This window comes from Prionailurus bengalensis, chromosome C1 (assembly GCF_016509475.1).
Source record: "Prionailurus bengalensis isolate Pbe53 chromosome C1, Fcat_Pben_1.1_paternal_pri, whole genome shotgun sequence".
Lineage (NCBI taxonomy): Eukaryota > Metazoa > Chordata > Mammalia > Carnivora > Felidae > Prionailurus > Prionailurus bengalensis.
Window position 1 is genome coordinate 108,901,495 of NC_057345.1, and position 22,069 is coordinate 108,923,563.

The 22,069-nt window shown below is 43.6% G+C and overlaps 1 protein-coding gene across 4 annotated transcripts in view; it reads left to right on the forward strand.

Annotated features, from left to right (window-relative positions):
- The window catches only part of ARHGEF4 (Rho guanine nucleotide exchange factor 4), a 296,513-nt gene that overhangs the window by 199,986 nt on the left and 74,458 nt on the right, over nucleotides 1-22,069 (forward strand). The window contains exon 1 of one of the 4 annotated variants that reach the window (XM_043576414.1): nucleotides 7,370-7,632. The exons of the other annotated variants lie outside the window; for them this stretch is intronic. Within the exon in view, the coding sequence (XP_043432349.1) occupies nucleotides 7,575-7,632 (58 nt within the window). The 5' untranslated portion in view covers nucleotides 7,370-7,574. Of the gene's footprint in view, nucleotides 1-7,369; nucleotides 7,633-22,069 lie in introns of those variants that run through there. 4 annotated transcript variants of the gene reach the window in all.

The following is a 22,069-nucleotide window of genomic DNA, read 5'->3' on the forward strand; positions in this document are numbered from 1 at the left end:
GTCTGGTTTAGGAATCAAAGTAATACTGGCTTCATAGAATGAGTCTGGCAGTTTTCCTTCCCTTTCTATTTCTTGGAATAGCTTGAGAAGGATAGGTATTATCTCTGCTTTAAACGTCTGGTAGAACTCCCCTGGGAAGCCATCTGGTCCTGGACTCTTATTTGTTGGGAGATTTTTGATAACCGATTCAATTTCTTCGCTGGTTATGGGTCTGTTCAAGCTTTCTATTTCCTCCTGATTGAGTTTTGGAAGCGTGTGGGTGTTCAGGAATTCGTCCATTTCTTCCAGGTTGTCCAATTTGTTGGCATATAATTTTTCATAGTATTCCCTGATAATTGTTTGTATCTCTGAGGGATTGGTTGTAATAATTCCATTTTCATTCATGATTTTATCTATTTGGGTCATCTCCCTTTTCTTTTTGAGAAGCCTGGCTAGAGGTTTGTCAATTTTGTTTATTTTTTCAAAAAACCAACTCTTGGTTTCGTTGATCTGCTCTACAGTTTTTTTAGTTTCTATATTGTTTATTTCTGCTCTGATCTTTATTATTTCTCTTCTTCTGCTGGGCTTAGGCTGCCTTTGCTGTTCTGCTTCTAGTTCCTTTAGGTGTGCTGTTAGATTTTGTATTTGGGATTTTTCTTGTTTCTTGAGATAGGCCTGGATTGCAATGTATTTTCCTCTCAAGACTGCCTTTGCTGCGTCCCAAAGCGTTTGGATTGTTGTATTTTCATTTTCGTTTGTTTCCATATATTTTTTAATTTCTTCTCTAATTGCCTGGTTGACCCACTCATTCGTTAGTAGGGTGTTCTTTAACCTCCATGCTTTTGGAGGTTTTCCAGACTTTTTCCTGTGGTTGATTTCAAGCTTCATGGCATTGTGGTCTGAAAGTAAGCATGGTATAATTTCAATTCTTGTAAACTTATGAAGGGCTGTTTTGTGACCCAGTATATGATCTATCTTGGAGAATGTTCCATGTGCACTCGAGAAGAAAGTATATTCTGTTGCTTTGGGATGCAGAGTTCTAAATATATCTGTCAAGTCCATCTGATCCAATGTCTCATTCAGGGCCCTTGTTTCTTTATTGACCGTGTGTCTAGATGATCTATCCATTTCTGTAAGTGGTGTATTAAAGTCCCCTGCAATTACCGCATTCTTATCAATAAGGTTGCTTATGTTTATGAGTAATTGTTTTATATATTTGGGGGCTCCGGTATTCGGTGCATAGACATTGATAATTGTTAGCTCTTCCTGATGGATAGACCCTGTAACTATTATATAATGTCCTTCTTCATCTCTTGTTACAGCCTTTAATTTAAAGTCTAGTTTGTCTGATATAAGTATGGCTACTCCAGCTTTCTTTTGGCTTCCAGTCGCATGATAAATAGTTCTCCATCCCCTCACTCTCAATCTGAAGGTGTCCTCAGGTCTAAAATGAGTCTCTTGTAGACAGCAAATAGATAGGTCTTGTTTTTTTATCCATTCTGATACCCTATGTCTTTTGGTTGGCGCATTTAATCCATTTACATTCAGTGTTATTATAGAAAGATACGGGTTTAGAGTCATTGTGATGTCTGTATGTTTTATGCTTATAGTGATGTCTCTGGGACTTTGTCTCACAGGGTCCCCCTTAGGATCTCTTGTAGGGCTGGTTTAGTGGTGACAAATTCCTTCAGTGTTTGTTTGTTCGGGAAGACCTTTATCTCTCCTTCTATTCTAAATGACAGACTTGCTGGATAAAGGATTCTCGGCTGCATATTTTTTCTGTCTAGCACCCTGAAAATCTCTTGCCAATTCTTTCTGGCCTGCCAAGTTTCAAAAGAGAGATCAGTCACGAGTCTTATAGGTCTCCCTTTATATGTGAGGGCACGTTTACCCCTTGCTGCTTTCAGAATTTTCTCTTTATCCTTGTATTTTGCCAGTTTCACTATGATATGTCGTGCAGAAGATCGATTCAAGTTACGTCTGAAGGGAGTTCTCTGTGCCTCTTGGATTTCAATGCCTTTTTCCTTCCCCAGTTCAGGGAAGTTCTCAGCTATGATTTCTTCAAGTACCCCTTCAGCACCTTTCCCTCTCTCTTCCTCCTCTGGGATACCAATTATGCGTATATTATTTCTTTTTAGTGTATCACTTAATTCTCTAATTTTCCCCTCATACTCCTGGATTTTTTTATCTCTCTTTTTCTCAGCTTCCTCTTTTTCCATAACTTTATCTTCTAGTTCACCTATTCTCTCCTCTGCCTCTTCAAGCCGAGCTGTGGTGGTTTCCATTTTGTTATGCATTTCGTTTAAAGCATTTTTCAGCTCCTCGTGACTGTTCCTTAGTCCCTTGATCTCTGTAGCAAGAGATTCTCTGCTGTCCTGTATACTGTTTTCAAGCCCAGCGATTAATTTTATGACTATTATTCTAAATTCACTTTCTGTTATGTTATTTAAATCCTTTTTGATCAGCTCATTAGCTGTTGTTATTTCCTGGAGATTCTTCTGAGGGGAGTTCTTCCGCTTGGTCATTTTGGATAGTCCCTGGCGTGGTGAGGACCTGCAGGGCACTTCCCCTGTGCTGTGGTGTATACCTGGAGTTGGTGGGCGGGGCCGCAGTCAGACCTGATGTCTGCCCCCAGCCCACCGCTGGGGCCACAGTCAGACTGGTGTGTGCCTTCTCTTCCCCTCTCCTAGGGGTGGGATTCACTGTGGGGTGGTGTGGCTCATCTGGGCTACTTGCACCCTGCCAGGCTTGTGATGCTGGGGATCTGGCGTATTAGCTGGGGTGGGTAGGCAAGGTGCTCGGGGGCAGGAGGGGCAGGCTTAGATCGCTTCTCCTTAGGTGATCCACTTCAGGAGGGGCCCTGTGGCAGCGGGAGGGAGTCAGATCCGCTGCCGGAGGTTTGGCTCCGCAGAAGCGCAGAGTTGGGTGTTTGCGCGGAGCGGGCAAGTTCCCTGGCAGGAACCGGTTCCCTTTGGGATTTCGGCTGGGGGATGGGCGGGGGAAATGGCGCTGGCGAGCGCCTTTGTTCCCCACCAAACTGAGCTCTGTTGTCAGGGGGCTCAGCAGCTCTCCCTCCCTTTGTCCTCCAGCCTTCCCGCTTTCCGAGCAGAGCTGTTAATTTCTGACCTCCCAGACGCTAAGTCGCGCTTGCTGTTGGAACACAGTCTGCCCGGCCCCTCCGCTTTTGCAAGCCCGACTCGGGGGCTCTGCTTGGCCGGTGAGCCGCCCCTCCGCCCCGGCTCCCTCCCGCCAGTCCGTGGAGCGCGCACCGCCTCGCCGCCCTTCCTACCCTCTTCCGTGGGCCTCTCGTCTGCGTTTGGCTCCGGCGACTCTGTTCTGCTAATCCTCTGGCGGTTTTCTGGGTTATTTAGGCAGGTGTAGATGGAATCTAAGTGATCAGCAGGACGTGCGGTGAGCCCAGCGTCCTCCTAAGCCGCCATCTTGCCGCAACCCTCAGGAAGAGTCTTAAAGGAGATAATTTGGATGGCTGAGCCTATATCATACTTATTCAATATCAAGATCCATTGCTTAAACTTCCTCATTATATCCCCAACAGCTAGCAGTATGCTATGTACAAAGTAGGCTCACAGTGTCTCTTGCCAATGATACTGATAATATTCCAGCAAGAACTGTCTAGAGAATCCTCAAAATCAGGAGGAAAGGAATTAACAATTACATAGTGGTTCAAAGCATAGTTGGTGAGCACTGGAACCAATTCCACCACTTCCTAAATGTGTGGCCTTGGGTTATTCTGAGCTTATTATTTTCAACTGAAAAATGAGGCTAATAATGGTACCTATTAAAGTTGTTGTGGAAGTTAAATAATATAAACAAAGTACTTAACACCTAATATATACTTAATAAATAGCTGCTAATAGTTCAGACATTGCTAGGCACTATTGTATATGCACATATCACTTTATATAATCCCTACAATAATCCTGCAAAAATAGTTCTCAGTATCATTATTTGATGGGTGAAGGGAGAAAGACTTACGAAGTTTCAATAATTTACCCAAAGTCACAAGTAGTAAGAGAAAAACAGAACTTGAACCCGGATCTCTCTGGTTTTAAAGCTTCTTTCTGTTTAACACTTTTGTAGAAACTGAAATACAGGGTTAGCTAGAAGAGACAGGACAGAAGCCAATCTCTAAATTTAGACAACTGTCTGTTTCTACATGTACAGCTGAACATTGCAGCTCCTATTTTCACATCATTGAACCAGTCTCAAACAATGATCCTTCTGTGCTGACCTTTCTCATAAAGATGCTGTATTAACGTTAATTCAGATAGATAGATAGATAGATAGATAGATAGATAGATAGAAATAGAGATATAGAGATATAATTATAAACCTACCATGTGATGGCAAGAGAACCAAAATCTCATCTCTCCCTTATTAGTATCAGAAATGGATGAGTTTGGAGGGTTTCCCATGTTAGGGAGGCAGCTAAGTCTCATTGCATCAACTTTCATCCCCCAAGATTCCCTTATCCTTGGATAGTATGTAGTAATTTCAGCTGCCATCACCACCGTGGTCTTAAAAAATGTGGATCCCTTTTTCATACTATAGCTCAAATGAGGACACTCTGATCTTCCCTACAGCAGAGCTGAGACAGGGATAGCTGGTTCAAATAAGAATTTACTGAAGTCTCAGGAAGACTTAAAAGAAAAATGGACTCAGAAAAAGCATGGTGCTTGGCTGTCTGGTTGACTGTGGCTTACACAGGCTAGATCAGCCCATGCTGCTGTCATCTGGAGGCACCACCTTTGTTACCATCCATTCAGTATCACACATCATCTGCTCATCTGTTCTGAACCCGCAGAACAAGAATGTTCTTCTCATCCTGCTTAACTGGCCTCTTGTTCAGTTCCATGCCCCCACTCATTCTCCCACAGGCACTTACCAGGCACCCAGCCTGCAACAGGTGCTCTGCTCACACTGAGACACAGTGATAGGTAAGGAGCTGCTGCCCTCACAGCATCCATGGTCTATGGGGGCAGACAACAGATAAACAACAAGCCATTGACAGATGAGTCCTAGGAAGAAATAAATGAAGTTTCACTGAGGAGATAACATTTGCTAAGATCTGATGTTGAGAAGGAGCCAGTACCTTGAAAAGCAAAAAGAAGAGCATTCCAGGTGAAAGGAACAATAAGTGCAAAGGCCCTGAGGCTAGAAGGAGAAACAGCAAGGTGGCCACAGTGGCTGCAGGGCAGAGAGCAAAGGATGGGGGAGATGATCAGAATTGGAGAGATAGGTCAGTACATGGGTTTTGCGGGTCTGGCTAATTGTGAAGAGATGCTTCTGAAGGGTTTGAGGCAGGAGCGTGACATGGTATGATTTATATTTTAGAGCTCTCTCAGGCTGCTTTGTGGAACAAGTTAAAAGACTAAAGCAGTTTTCCAAGCACAGTATGATACTGGTAGCAGTAAAGTAAATATGGACAACTTTGACACTTATTCTGGAGGCAGAACCCAGACTTGCTGATGAGTTGGGAGTGGTGTCTCTTGATCTGTGCCTCCTGCTGGCAATGACCATCTCCTTCCTGAGCAGTTCTTCCCACCCACAGGAACTTATCTCAGAGCCCTCAACCTGACAGCCACTTAAGAACATGAGGGGGCCCTTCTTGCAGAACCTCCCATAATCAGGAATAAGGGGAGGACAGAATTGTCCTTCCCAAGGGCAAGAAAGGATAGAGGCATGGATAAGAAGTGTGCATTCCAGGTATGGAGTGGTTAGGAAAGCACACAGTCTCCTGGAACAAGTACAGTAAGTTGAGGGAGGAGCTTCAAGATGCGGATTGGCTGAGTCACCCCCCAGGGCCCATCAATTGAACACCCAACAACGCCGGCATTACCTTATGCTTGTATAGGGTTTTGTACTTTATATAAATGTTGGCATACCATTGTCCCCAGCCCCTGAGTCTATTAAAAGCAGCAGATATTAATATATTAATCTGATAGAGGAGATAACAGAGAGCCTACAAAGAGAGGAGATAGATATTATGAAGACACAGGGTTCCCCATGGTACAGCACTAGGAGCACACAGAGGAGACAGGCAACAGGAAACGGACCCCAAATGCAAAGAAGGGGAGAAAATGACCACTTTTGCAGCATCCGCCCTATACCAGCTGGTATGTGACCTCTCATTTCATCCTCACTGTTGTTAATACTTCTGCCACTTTACAACCAGCTTGCTAGGGCTTGGAGGGGTTGGAGGAGGGATGTTGCTGGGGGAGGGGGGTGGGGTGGGTAGGAGGTTGGGAGGGAAGGGTCATTAAAAAGCTGGTAAGTCCATATCAATCCATATTAGGACTTCCCTCACACATCTCACGTCCAAGACCAAGTCTCCCACTGTTTTCACCTCCCAGATTTTGTATTTCCTATAAGTACTTCTTGATGTATTGTCCTTGTATGGAACAGTGGATGTACTTCACCCTTTAGGTACACTCCAAGAACCTACAAAACACTCAGGAGTGTCTGGGAGGGTCCGAGGAAACAGCAACTTTTTCTCCTAACAATCCCTATCCTCCCCCAAAACAAACCCCTGTAATCCCTGGCTGTCTTGTGCTTTGGGGCTCCCATTCTCATCTGTGCCTGCTGCTAGGCTGTTTCAGGCACTTTCGTGGCGGGGACCATGCTCCTGAGCGGGGCAGATTCCTGCTGACTGGCTCTCGGGAGGATCGCGGTGCCGCTCCCCTCCGCACACCGTGCGCGCGGCAGGACCGGGGGCTGGGGGCGTGTCCCGGCCAAGCGCGCTCCCCCGAGACGGTGTTCGCGGAGGTCAGCCGGAGCCCGGCCCCGCGCTCCCGCCTGCGTTCCCGCCCCCACGTGGGCACGGACGCGCTGCCCGCAGTCTTAGCTGGGTCCCTGCGGAAGAGAAGCGAGCGCCCACCGGCCCTACGGGTGCGTCCCCTTGTCAGATGACCTCAGCCTAACTAACACACGCGCGGGAATGCTGGCGGCGGGGCGCGGCCCTGCGGGGACCCAGGGTAGCGGTACCCCCGCGCGCCGCGCCCGCGCCCGCCGCCGCCCCCGCCGCTCCAGGTCTGCGTGCGCGCGTGCGTGAGCGCGAGCCGACCGGGCCCGCGACCCGCACCCGGGTGGCCGCCGCGGCTGTGCTCCCGCCAGGCTGGCCGGGGGCGGGCGGCGAGCGGTGGCGCCGCGCCCTGCCTGCTCGGCGCCCGACCGCGCCCCGCGCGCGCCCCGCAGAGCCTGAGCGGGCGGCGGCCGACCGCGAGCCTCCTTAGCGGAGCCCCATGATGTCAGCCGGGCCGGAGCGGCGGCCGTGCGGCGGCGGGGATGGGGCCGGGGACGCCGCGCTCCCGCCCGCACGCCCCTCGCCCTCCGACGGCGCCGCCGGCCCCAGCCCGCTCGCCCTGCCGCCCGCGGCCCAGCCGCCGCCGAGCCTGTGGCTGGAGCTCGGGCCCGCCTGCAGCCGGGCGCAGCAATGCCCGAGCGAGTCGAGCGGGCAGACGAGTGGCGACCTCGGCACCAGCAGCAGCAGCGGGGGCAGTAGCGCCGGGCTGTCCCCGGGCTCGGACTCCGACAGCAGCGGCGTGGTGTGCGGAGGCCGCGGCGGCAGCGGGGGCATGCGCGGCGCCCTGTCGCGCTCCTGGAGCCTGGAGAGCCTGCGCTCGGCCACCGCCGGTAAGGGCGCCGTCCGCGCCCCTGCCGCGCCCCGCGTCTGTCCTCTCGTGACCTGCCGCTCCCCCTCCCCCGCGACACTGTCTCGCCTCCTCTTCTTTCCTGTCCTCTCCTCCCTCACTCTCTCTGATTTTCGCTTCCATTTTCTGGTTCCTTGCTGCCCGCTGCGTCGCCCTCCAGATTCCTTTTCTTTTCCCTGCTTATCTTCTGATTTACCGCCGCCCCGCCTCCTGTCATGCCTGTCCCTTCTTCCCCCCACTTTCACCAGTGGGCTACCTGTTACAGCTGGGACCTTGTTTGCACCCCACTCCCGTAGCAGGGCGCGTCGTCAGCCGGGAGACTGAGTGTTTAAGGTGAGAATAGAATTTGGTCCTTGATGCAACTGTTCTTGCTTGACCAACGGCACGTGGCTGGCTTTCCGAACTGCAGTTTTTTGACCTCTAAAACGGAAGAAGGTGGGAAAGGGCTCGCTGGTCAAGGGTGGACCAGATTCATTGTGTTTGGTCCTGGCTTCAGGACAGAGGCGCCCCACCCAGAGGAGGGGGCTTGTCTCGGGCCCTCTGAAGCAAGCAGTGCTGTTTCTCTGAGATAGGGTTGCTCTGGGGTCCCCAGGACCATGTGCTCCCCGCTCTAGTCGGAGGACCGCATTCTGGCTACAGATTGAGAAGACTTTGACCCTACGTATTAGTTAAGCAAGTCCAGAGTGGTTTTATAAATGGTGATCCCCAACCCTTGGTTAGTTGGCAAACTGGATTCTTTGTATTTTACTTCTTGCAAACATTCAAAAAGTTATTTTTGAGCCCCTGAAGTGGGAGCTGTAAAGGAAGACAGGTACTGCCCAGAAATCAGAAATCAGGCGGTAGGGGGCAGGAGGTAATGTGTGCATTATGCTTATGCATGGGGTAGAGGGTACAGTCTGTGGTCATACCCAGTGGTGGAGGTGGAAGTGAGGCGCTGTGTGTGCTCTGGTCAGAGCCGCCAACCCGAGAGGAGCAGGGGCTGGGGGTTGGGGGGGTGGCACGCAGACAGCAGTTCCCACCCTCCCCCAGGGGTGGAGCATAGACCATGTTAAGGAGTAGAGTCAAAGGTTGGCTCCCAAGGGTTGTACCTTTACTGGCAGATACAGGGTTGGGACTCTGCTCTAAAGTCAGTGGGTTTAGACAAGGAAGGTGATGCCCAGACCCTTGTATTGAGCACTCCACAATTCTCATCTGCGCTGTCCCAAAACAAACACATGAAACTCAGAAAAGTTGGTGTCTCCTCCAAATAAAAGGTTTTCAAAATTCTGCAGCTCTGACACCCTCCCATCTCAATTCCCTTGAAACTCTCCTTCCTCTCTGGGGTACTTAAGTAGAAACCCCACTTGAGAAAACCAAACTAGATAATACCATAAGTGAGACTTTAAGGAAACTGGCAAAGGACTCCTTTTTTTCTCTTTGCCCAAATGGCTTTCCTTCCACTTCCAGAGTGAGAAGACATACCAGCTCCACCTTAGCAATGGCAAACAGGCCCAGAGAAGCTGGAGGAGGTGCCCTGGTGTACCCAAGGATTCCTTTGCCCCAGAGCAGGGGTGAGGCAGATGAAAATGGAAGAAACCCAGGTTTATTAGGTGACTCTGAGATTCAGGGACTCTCCAGACCACAGCAGGGGCATGGAGGCAGCCTGGATGAGTTTCAGAGATAATAGACAGCTGTGTGTGTGTGTGTGTGTGTGTGTGTGTGTGTGTGTGTGTGAAGTTCTGGGGTGATGTGTATGTGTGTGTTGGGGGGTGGGGCAAGGTAAAAGCTAAGGCCCAGAAAACTGCTCCTTGAGGGACTCAGAGATGCCCCTATAATGGGAGGGCAGAGTTTAAAGCAGCATGATATTGGAAGAGTTTATGTGAGACCCAAAAGCAAATGCCATGCCCCTCACAGAACACAGGTATCACTAGACTTATGGACAGAACAATGCTCGTGCTCAGGGAGTGCTGGTCAGTAACCAACTATGGAGACCCAGGGCTTGAAAGCATTTTGAATCCCCTCTTCATCCTCAGTCCCATCCCTCAACCCTCTACCACCTGCCTTGTTTTGGGAACCCTGTATCAGTAATATCCAAAACCAGATTTGTAACAGTGTACTGCCATGAACCCTGTAGAGCTTTGTGAGTCCATGAAACCATCTCAACTGGATTCCTACAGAGAATTAAGCCCTAATGTCCCAAGACATCTACTGGATGCAATGCAAGAACTCTCTTCTCTTCTGGAATGGTACTAGCTATTTGCCATCCTTAGGAGGAATTGAGAAAATAAGCACTCAAGTAATACTCTTTGGATTTGTGGTTTAGATGAGGAGATCTTGGAAAGGCTGCCGTAGATGGGGAGTCAATGGGAAGAACAAAGGGAGAGTAATTTTTTGAGTACCTTCTATATGCCAGGTATGATGCTGCATGTTACCTCCTTCACCACATAAAATCCAGTGAGGTAAGCATTATTATCCTACAACTCAGGTACAACAACAGGCCCAGAGAGATGCAGTAACTCATCCCAGTCTGTCTAGCTAGGTCATGTCTCCCTAGAGCTCTAGGTCTGGATCCATGTGATTTGATAAGGGCTCTTTGCCAGATTTGGAGTGGAGGCTGGGCCAGGTCCAGAAAGGAAAGGTTGTGTTGTGTGGGGGAGGACATATCAAAGTACTGTCTTGGCTATTTCCATGCTATTATCTTTATTCAACACTCATGGCTTTTTTCTAGATCCCAGTTACCCCATTTTCAAAACGAAGACATTGAAATCAAAGACCTGACCTCTTCTCTAATCAACTATAAAATTCCATGACTCTAGTCAGAGCTATTGATTTGGGGTGGATACCGTCTGTGAGTCGGCATTTATTGTATGCTGTGTTTCTGTTTGGTCTATGGCTCTAAGACAAAGCATGTGTGTGTTTAATTGAACTACGTTTTTCTCTTAAGAAAAATTAAGAATTACCAGTAAAATATCCTTAGCAAACTTAATTGTTGTTTTTGTGATTTTGTAATGGAGTGTATTGCTAAACATTTGTGTAGTTGTCATCAAGAACCAGAAAGGCTAGTACTGGAGACTGGAATTGCAGCTTACCTGCAGGGCAGAGCATCAGCCACGGAATCTACCAGAGACCTATAGATTCTCCTTATTTCCAAAAGACTTCTTGAATTTTAAATGTACACTCTTGGCATTTTCCATTGAAACCTCACTTTTTCTGGTGCAGAGAGGGCTTTCCTTAAAGGCAGAATCTGAAAATAAAACATAGATGACAAGGTGGAATTTCTGTAACCCTTCTTTCTGTCCTGCTCCTCTCATCTCCCCCTAAGCAACCACCTAGTCTCCATAGCCCTCAGCCATGTTACCACACTGCCACTCCTGAGCTAAGGCTTTTAAAATTCCTACTCTGGGTGTCTTGTCTGACAGAATTAATTCTCAGTTCAGGCTTCTGGAGTTGACAGTTTTTACTACCTGTGCTTTTGCATGGTTAATGCCTTATGATTTCTTCTTAGGAGAAAAGGCTTGCTACTTCCACATTCCTCTGCAAGTCCCTGAGGCATTTTTCTGACTTGGATAGGAATCAGACTTATGAGAAGGCTAGGCCTCTCTTGCAGTCAGACATTTATTTAACACTCATCATGTTCCAGGCACAGTACTAGGCACTAAGATGGTAGGCAAATCATACAAGGTTCTTGCTCTTAAATAAATGACAGCACAGAAAGAGACAGACAGTGACAGCTCATTATAAGTGCTCTGATAGAAGTAAACCCAGTGGTATGATGTGTCAGGGGGAACCCATGGCCCCAAGCCACTGTCAGTGGAGGATTCTCTAGAAAGACACACACAGCTCAGAAAAGCTGTTCCAGTTTATTATGGTGGAAGCATACAGATTAAAATCAACCAAGGCAAAATGATCATAGGCCATAGTCCAAGGGAAACCAGGAGCAAACTTCCAGATGTCCCCTCCCATGGAATCACATGGACCATGCTTGGTTCTCCCAGCAACAGCGTGCGTGTGACAACATGTAGGGAAGTATTGCCAACCAGGAGAGTATGCTGAAGCCTTGGTGTCCAGGGTTTTTATTGGAGGTCAATTACTTAGGCATGTGGTGCCCACAAGACTGACCTTAACTAAAGTCTCCAAGCTCTCCAGAGTCACACTGATACAGTGTAGCCCAGGGACCCCATGGTCAATCACACTGTTAGTATAAACTGTCTGGAGTGGCTGAAGGCCCAGGTATACAAAGCCATTCTTATCAGGCAGGATATTTCATACCCTTAGAGCCAATCTCCCTCAAACCAGATGAAAGCCAGGCCCTTCTTCAAAATGTGTAAGGTTTGAACATCCCCAAGCCTTTATTGCACAGATGGGGAAGCTCAGAAGAGAGGCACCGGAGTCCACCTGTTATGAGGGGCAGAGATGGGGAGGAAGTGAGTCAGAGAAACCCTTCAGGAGAAGGTATTGCCTGAGTCTTCATGCCTGCAAGTTAGCTGGAGCGAGGAGTAGAAAGAGCCTTCATGAGAAAGGGCCAACATAAACAAATGCAGAACGATGTTCAAATGAAGAGAGCCTGTGTTTACTGAGTACCTGCACTGGGTACTGTATCAGGTGCTTTAAATATGCAGGAATTGCAAATAATATGGAATGAGGAGCATAACAAGAGAGAAGGAGGACCAGGCTGTGGCTCCATGCTAACAACTGTGGACTAACAGTTCTTGGAGCTATGGAAAGGTTTCAAGCAGGATGTTGATGTGGTCAAATTGCTTGCATACTTTCTTTCCTTCTTTATTTTATTTTTGAAGTTATACACAGTAAAAGTTACTCTTTTTGCTGTATAGTTCTAAGAGTTTTGACAAATGTATACAGTCATGTAACCACCATGATAATCTAAATACAGAAGAGTCCCATTAATCTAAAAACTTAATGCTGTCCCTTTGTAGTCAACCCCTCTCCCCACCCCCAGTTCCTGGTTAGTCTAGTCTCCATCCATATAGATTTGACTATTCCAAAGTGTCATATAAATGGACTCAATGTATTGCCTTTTGAGGTTGACTTCTTTCACCTGGCATAACACATTTGAGGTTCATCTGTGTTTTTGCATGTATCAAGTTATTTTTCCTTTTAATTGCTGAATAGTATTCCACTTAATGGATATACCACAGTTTGTCTATTAGTTCACTAATTTAAGGACATTTGGGTTTCCAGTTTCTGTCTATTATAAATAAAGCTACTATGAACATTAGTGTACGAGTCTTTATATAGACATAATTTTATACCTAGGACTAAATTAGTGGGTGATTTTCTAAGTGTATCCTTAACTATAAGAAGCTATCAAACACTTTTTCAAAGTGGATGTACCATTTTCATTCTCACCATCAAAGTACGATGGTTCCCATTGTTCTGTATTTTTGTCAGTACTTAGTATTGCCAGTGTTTTATCTGTGTGATATCTCATTTGGTTTTAATTTGCATTTCCTCAATGAGTATGATGTTGAACATTTTTTCATATGCTATTTGCCAGATATATATCTTCTTTGGCAGAGTGCCTGAATGTTTTGCCCAGTTTTCATTGGATTATTTGTTTTCTAATTACTGAGTTTTGAGAATTCTTCATATATTCTGAATACAGATACCTTGTCAGATATGTGATTTGCCAATAGTTTTTCCAGTCTATGGATTGTATTTTAATTATTTAACAATATCTTCTGCAGAGCAAAAGTTTGTAATTTCAGTGGAACCCAATTTATAATTTTTCTTTTATGGACCATACTTTTACTGTTGTATCCAGGAACTCCTTTACTGAACCTGAGGACACAGTGTTTCCTGTATTTTCTTCTAGACAGTTCCATAATTTTACATTTTATACTCAGATTTTTTTAATCCATTTTGAGTTAATTTCTATATAGTTTGAGATGAGGGTCAAATTTCTTTTTCTTTTTCTTTTTCTTTTTTTTTTTTTTTTTGCTTTTGTGTGTCCAGTTTCGTAGCACCCTTTGTTAAAAAGGCTATCCTTTCTCCATTGAATTGCCTTTGTCCTTTTGTCAAAAACCAGCTGTCTACATTTGTGCCTCTATTTCTGGACTCTCTGTTCTGTTCCATTGGTGTAAGGGTCTATCTTTTTGCCCATACCATTTGTCTTGAGTACTGTAGCTTTATAGTATGTCTTGAGAAAGATATATGAACCCTCTCATTTTATCCTTCTTTTTCAGTATTACTGTAGTTATTCTGGGTTTTTTGCCTTTCCATATGCAATTTATAATCAATTTATCAATATCTACAAAATGTCCTTCTGCAGTCTTGATACAGATTGTGATGAATCTGTAAATCAGTTCGAGGAGAATTGAGATCTTGACAATATGAAGTCTTCCAATTTTTGAACATTGTACATCAGAGGCTAGGAAGCCAAGCCATGGACTACCCACCAGATATCACCTCTAGTACCTACAGATTTGGGTGAATTCCTCTCTTCTAAAAGTTTCCTAAATATCCTCATGTTCCTGGGCCTGCCAGAAACTGACCTTCCTCACTGACCTATAGGGCTGGGAACTGTAAAAGCCCCAAATCTAACTAGTTTTTCCAAGAAGGCTTTATGAGCATTGGCTGCATAAAGTCAGTTTTAGTTCCTTAAAAGCATTTCAGTGTACTTCATTAAATTCATATTCTTAAATATGATACTCTGTGCAAGGCTTTGGTTGTATAGCCAAGTTTCCAGGTGTGCCTCCTGTTAACAAGGAGGATAGATACTTATTGAACCTATGCAAACAATTATATTGCTATGAAAATAAGAATACTCAGAGTGTCCAAATTCTAGAGGGCTCAGGCAGGGAGAGAAATGTGTAATTAACAAATGTTTAATTTTACAAAAGCATGGTCTACCAAATGGTTCTTCTTCAGCTGAAGGTAACTTAAGAGGAAAAAAAGTGGTTCCTTATGTATCCAGAAAATAGAACATTAAAATATTAACAATATTTCAAAGAAAACCCACAATCATCCCTCATCAATTCATATAGTTTAATATAATTAATTATTTCTCTGGTCTGTCTTGGTATTGCAGTCTCTAAAACCCATCTGCTTCTCTGCTAGAGTTTTAGGAATCCACTATTGCAGTCTCAAAGCCGATTATGTAACATCATCAGAACCCTACACTCAAAGGTACCTGTCATAGTCCCTTTCATGGGATTCTGAGACACTTCGTTGTTGCAGCAGCTCTTGGGCCAGTAGCTGAAGCATCAGAATAAAACAAGACAAAAAAACTATCTGCAGAAGACTTAAAGTGTCTGTGGTTAAATTATTACTAATAACTTTAAAAGTGAGAGATCTCATGAGATTCAAAATAAGAATAATATAACAGACAAGGAATTTTAGATCTTTCTGCAGTATACAAAACAAGATAATAAAGTCAATCAAAACATTTGAGACATAATTATAAACATAATGATTATCCCTATTTTCAAAGAAGACGGTTAACATTACAGCTAATTTATTAAAATAAATGAACATAATCTTTACAGAGAAAAAAATCTTCTGATATAATATATAATAATCCTGAGAAAATTTATTACGAATATACAAACCATGTAGTTAGAATATAGCAAGAATACCTATAAAGAGATTGAATAGTTTGGAGCAGGTCCTAAACATCTGTATATTAACAAAATTGCTGCATACGTCTTATTATTTCAATCCCTAATTGAAAACTACTGGCCTACAAAATGCTAGATTCAAATTAAAAAAGTAAAAGTTGCAACCAAGTTAACATTTAAAAATAAATGAGATCATGACTTATAATGCTATGTTATTGTTGTATGATACCAGGCAAAGTAAGATCAATACTCTGATAAATAGGAACACATCATGGATAGTAAGGGCATTGGCAATTCTCTATGAACTTGCCATAAAGCATACAATTTCTGAAATACTTATGTTAACCTTTTATCCATTCACATTTAACCTAGGGAAGGTCAGATATTTCTTTTGGACTTGACAGGTCTTCCCATCAACTCATCTATGGTAACATATCAGATAAACATAAATACTTATAACACTTGTATTTTTTACAAGGTGAAAGAACAAATGCTTTGTGATTTTCCAAGAACCCTCTGGGAGATCCCAAAGGCAGTTTCAGGTTCAGAAGTTATCTTTAAGAATTTAATTTTGGAAAGACAAAATATCAAAAGTTGTCAAGAGATTTGAACAGTGATTATGATAAGATCATGGGTTACTGAACAACACTTGACTATCTGTGTAACCAAAGTGTATTTCTAAAATAAACGTGATTGCGGGGGCACCTGGGTGGCTCAGTCAGTTAAGTGTCTAACTTTTGGCTCAGGTCATCATCTTGCGGTTCATGAGTTCAAGCCCCATGTCGGGCTCTATGCTGACAGCTCAGAGCCTGGAGCTTGCTTTGGATCGATGTCTCCCTGTCTCTGCTTCTCCCTGCTCACACTCTTTGTCTCTCTCTCTCGCTCTCTCTTTCAAAAATAAATAAGCATAACTGTAAGGAATCTTTGCTCTTGTCTAATTAAGAGATCTTTGTGATCTGGAGTGATCAGAGACATGGCAAAGTCAACATAAACACAAAGATTGGTTTCATAATATACAGAATCTCTGCTGTCTAGGCAAAGTACACAGAAAGCAATAAATAACCCTACACAACCTCATATTAAGAGAAAACCAATAATCCAAGAAATTTTTGTCGTTTTAACAAAGGGAAAACCAAATTCTTCTTTTTTTTGCGTAAGTATAATATTTGATACTATAGCTCCTTTTGCTAATCTTATAAAACCTAGCAACTCTTCATCAGCTTTGACCATGACAAGTTGAACTCTTCTCTCACAACTTTCTAGTTCTATCTATACCCCTCACGGTATACTTCTCAAAGTAGAGAAAGGAAACACATTCATTAAAAGACCCAAATACATATATATAGTCTCTCTGTAGCATTAAAAGAACAAGAATACATAAACTTTATGTTTAGTAATCAATGAACGATTCAGTATTCTATCTTATTGAAATAATCTAAGTATCTATTGACTATCCATCAGTTAACTCGAAGGTTAAGTGACATAAAAATCTTGGAAATTATATTCGAGTTGACATACTTACTATTGAAAGAAAACTTGTTAGAATAATGATTCAAATGTGTTAAACACAAATGCATATTTTTCATAATGGTAAACATTTAGTAACAGTAATGCTAGCTTACTAGCATTAGCTTACTAGCTAGCTTACTAGTCAGTAAGCCTGTGTAAGTTTAGGAGGAACATACCCAAGTAGAATAAAAACCTACACATATATTAGTTAACACTAATAATTATTTAACATATAGAAAACATCACTCCATTTATTAAGTCACATATTAAACTAGTCTTGTCTGCCAAAGATTTACCTAAATTATCTGAACTTAAACAGTTAAACTGTTTCTGAGTTATTTTTTTCACGTTGAAAATATTTTAGGTTCAGGGCACCTGGCTGGCTCAATCACAACAGCATCCAACTCTTGAACTTGGGGTTGTGAGTTCGATCCCCACACTGGATATAGAGATTACTTAAATAACTAAAACTTAAAAATATATATATATTTGAGGTTCAATTTCCTTAACTTCTTTAATATTAGGAATATTCAATTATTACAAATGCTAATTTATTTTCAAGCTGATCAGAATAGAACTCCTTTAAGAGATTTTATGATCTAATTTGGTAATACTGCCTGAAGTTAGGAAAATATTACACACCTACACAGTGAGAGGGAAAGACCTTTCTGATTACAAAGAGAAAGCTCCTAAAAATTTCAGGCACAGGTCAAGCATACACAGAAATACAAAACTCACTAGTCCAGATATCCACATGCTGGTGGGCATGAAATTCTTAATTGATTTGACCTTAACATAGACAACTAGACAAACAGAAGACAAACAAACCAGATTCTCTGCCATCTTCACTCAACAGAAACAAGATCTCTATAAACCATTATCTGTTTACAGAGATCACCAAATGGTCAAACCAAGAAACCAAATGAAGCCAGCACCAGAAATCAAGTGAGCACTCAAAAGGAATCAAAATCAAATCCTTGCCATGCTACTGATGGACACAAGTGCAGAGCCCAGGACCAGGAGCCCCACACACCACTGTTTCCCCATCACCATTTGGAAAGGAGGGGCTCATCAACTGCATGGAACAAACAGGGATCAGAAGGCAGGCTCTGGCACTGTACACGTCACAGAACCAAAACTGCCAAAGATGAAGAGCACTGGGCAATAGAGATGGTTTTATTCAGGCTACTGCAGTAGGGAGAATGTTCCTTACTGAGGAAAGTCTTGGAGAAGAGGGAGAAAACTTGGGCTTTTATAAAACAAGAGAGTCCTTACAGGACAGAGGTAGTCTTACCTTAGGATATGGGAGAAAAGGGTGGTACTTTGTGGTAGCCCTTTCACAGAACACGAAAGGATCACAAAAGGGGGAAGTTTTTCTGTTTTCTGGGACCACAGGGCTCAGCTGAAGTTCAGCATTGTCAGAATTGTTCTTTTCTTTTCAATTTTCAGGAGATTATGTAGATTTGGGATTATTTTTCCTGCAATGTTTGATAGAATTAAGCAATAAAATTGTCTGGGCCTTGGAGGATTCTGCTGTTGTGGTTAGAAGGGTTTGTTTTACTATGAATTCAGTTTCTTTAATAGACATATGATTATTCAAATCATGGACCTTTGATAGTTGGTGTGTTTCAAGGAACTGGTCCACTTCAACTAAATTTTTGAATGCATAGGCATAAAGTGTTCATAGTTTTCCCTTATTGTGGTTTTAATGCAGGTAGAGTGTCCTTGCTTTTCTTGTTGTTATTGGTAATTTGTGTCTTCTTTCTTTTTTTATTTTTCAGTCAATCTAACTAGAGGTTCTTCAGTTTTATTGACTTTCCAAAGAACCAGCATTTGGTTTCGTTGACTTTTTTCTATTTTTATGTTTTTAATTTCATTGATTTCTTCTCCTTATTATTCCCTGTCCTCTGTTTTCTTTGGGTTTATTCTGCTATTTTTTCCTAATTTCTTAAGGTGTAAGTGTAGATAATTAATTTGAAACCTTTCTCTTTTTCTCATAGAAGCATTTAAACCTATGAGTCTTATTCTAAGCACTGCTTTAGCTATATTTCACAAATTTTGATATGTTGTGTTATTGTATCCAATTAAAAATATTTTTTAGTTTCCCTTGTGACTTCCTTTTTTATCCATAGATTATTTCAGTTTTTTTAAACTTCCAAATATTTAGGGATTCTTCCAAATATCTTTTATTGATTTGTAGTTAAATTCAATTATTGTCAGAAAACATATTTTTGTATGATTTAGTTCCTTTAAATTTTTAAGGCTTTATTTTGTGGCACAGAGTATGGTCTATCTTGGTTAATGTTGGGTGCAAATTCCATCTTAAAAGATCATTTTTATTGTTATACAAGAAGAACAATTAGGAGTCCATCATTAACTAAGCTGAGCTGGAGAGAGTTGAGCTGCCAGGTTTTGGAGTAACTAATTAAGACATGCCAAAATGAAGCACAAGTCCAGCCTTTAATCACTCACTATGATATATAAGCAAGAAGAGAAAGTGCTGGCTCCCCCAGTGTTCCATTTTCCCAACTATCAGGGCAGATGGGGAGAATGTGTCACTACTGAGAGAGGACAAAACAAAAGACTCCTATTGTCTAATGGACAGGGGGGCAGGGGTTGGGAGCAGGGAAAGGATAGGAGTACTGGGTAGTGAGTCAAAGTGGAGAAAAACATCTTCAAAGTTTCTCTCCCCCCCCATTAGGAGGTCTCTGCAGAGGCACCTGAGGAAGGCCAAAGGTCCCCAATAAAGAGGTCTCCAAATGGAGGCGCCTGGGCTAGAAATGCAAGTATGTGTGGGAGCATGGCTGGCCAGGAGGCCTGAGCCTTAACTACAACTCCCTTCAGAGACTGCAGTGCACTGTCTGCTGTGGGCAATGGGTGGGGCGGGGGGGGGGGGCGGGGGGAGGGACAGCTTTCCCCAGGAAAAGTCTTTGTGATTGCCTGTGATCAGACCTAAAAGATCCCACATAGGTTTCTGGCCAGAAACCAGACTCTTCACAGTCTCTTGTGGATATCTAAGCAAGTCAAGATGGTGGCCATGAACTAAACCACTAATAGTAGGGGAAGACTTGAAAGTAGATTTCACAGATGTGGAGTAGAAGATGTTGCCAGGACTTGGTAATAGATTGGTGTCATAGTTGTGTTACCTGAGAAACAGACTCAGAGAGAATCAACATCCATGAAAGAAGGGGAAGGACCTTCAGACTTGTCTTGATTTGGGCCAAGATGGCTCAGCCTTTAGCCTTCCACATTGACTGACTGTGGGCAACTGGATAGAGGGGCAGGGACTTTGGTAAAGGGTCTCCTTAAGGCTTTGGCAGTCCCTGAAAGGACTGTTACTGAAGACTGCCATCAGTTTCCAGCATTGGGCATCAGGTCTTTTATCAGAAGGAGAACTGAGTGGTGGCTCACAGCAAAAGAGAGTCTATAATTCCAAGATGTTTGATCTAGATACCTGGGTAGATGGAGATGCTCTCACTGAGGTAAGTAGTCCAGGACAAACAGGTTTAGGAAAGGAAGATGATGAGTTAAGTTCTAAACATGTTGACAACTTTGAAATCAATAAATAGTGAGGATCACATCCTCTTCTAAGCGTACAAAGAATTAATTGCATTAATCATGTTTTTATTTGCTAATGCTTTGATGTCTTGGGGCCTTGCTGACACCGTGGAGAAAGCCACTCCCAGATTACCTCTTTCCCAGAGAGCAGACACTCCATCTGAGACCATTCTCTTCTAATGAAGACTGACCAATCCAGAGCCCACACTCCCAACCCCCTCTTTTATGGAGCTCTCACGCTCAGTGCCACTATCTATTCCCCTGCCCTAATCATCCCAGGGTCAATATGCTGAAATTATTCACACAAGCCCATTCTAGGCCTAGTTACCCCACCTCACCTGAAACCACCCATGTTTTCCCCCACTCTACGTGCCTCCTTACTGATGCTGGTGCTTCCCCATGTGGCCTTGCATGGCATACCACACTTCCTGTTTGTAGGGAACTCTGAGTATTAATTTATTCCTTCATGAAAGTCGTTTCCATGTTCCCATGTCTTAACATAACTGATTAAAACAAATCTGAGGTACATTTTTAAACACCAACTTAGGTGATCTGGGCTTCCAGACTTACCAGTTAGGTACCTCTCCACCCACCGTCTGCAGTCAGTAGTTGAAAGGTGCAGATGAGGAAGAGAAAGAAGAAAGGCCACTTTAAGGATTTTTCTATGTACCTCACAGCTATCCTATTTCATAAATAAGAAAAATGGGATCTCACAGAGTTTAAGTAACTAATTTACAGTGATCACATCACAGCTGCTTGATTGTCTTACAGTTGACCTTAGGTCTATCAGATTTCTGGAACTGTTTGTTCATTTTAGCTGCCTCTGCTCTGAGGCTTCTATTTAGTCTCTGCTGAAAAACAAGGAATTAATGCATGGGGAGCTTGTCTGAGGCCATTCACGTGAAAGTGAAGCTAGAAATGTGTACCCGAGAGCATGTGGCCTGGAGCACTAGTCTTGAGCACTGTTCAGGGAAATCCATAGATCAAATCAGTTTGGAAAGCGCAGGTTAAAATGTATCAGAAACCATAATTTTCTTATCTGCATGTAATGCTTTCAAAATTCATTTGACTCCACAATTCCTGTGTGTGTGTGTGTGTGTGTGTGTGTGTGTTTGCACGCACACACATGTATGTGTACATCTGAGGTACACACAGGAAATGCTGACCTCACCCTTCAGTTTCCTGCTTGCAAGGGCACCGTGGGATACCATAAGCCTTTCCTGGGCTGTGAGGTCTCTGACAGGGATGGTTAGATAGCCGGGTGAGAAGTTATAAGGGAACCTTCTGAATAATGCTCCCTAAAATCAGCAAATAATAGTGCCAGCAAATAACTGACTTTGAGGGGAGGAGGAAAAATGAAGCCAGATGTGGAAACTCTTACTCCAGGAAGCTTCAGAAAATCAGATAGACAACTCTCAATGAATCCAAAAGTCTCTACTGAAAACCTGACATATGTTAAGATGCATTGAAGAAGAGATGGGACCCCATAGACTGGAGGCTGGCAATGTAAAATAAGAGATACTAGCTTAGGTAAAAGAAGGGATATGCTGTAAGAAAGGCAAAATGCAGTCTGGCCTGCAGAAAGCCTGGGAGTCAGGCAGGGGTGTGTGTGTGTGTGTGTGTGTGTGTGTGTGTGTGTGTGTGTATGTCTATGCTGCTTTTCTGTGCATCAGCTTCCTTCTTAGTCTGCTTAGGAAAGCCTTTTGCAGGTTGCCTGGAGCAGCTCACAGTGTTCAAGGTCAAATGTTGCAATCTGTCCTCACATTCCCAATTTGAGGTCCCTTGAGGGGGATCCAT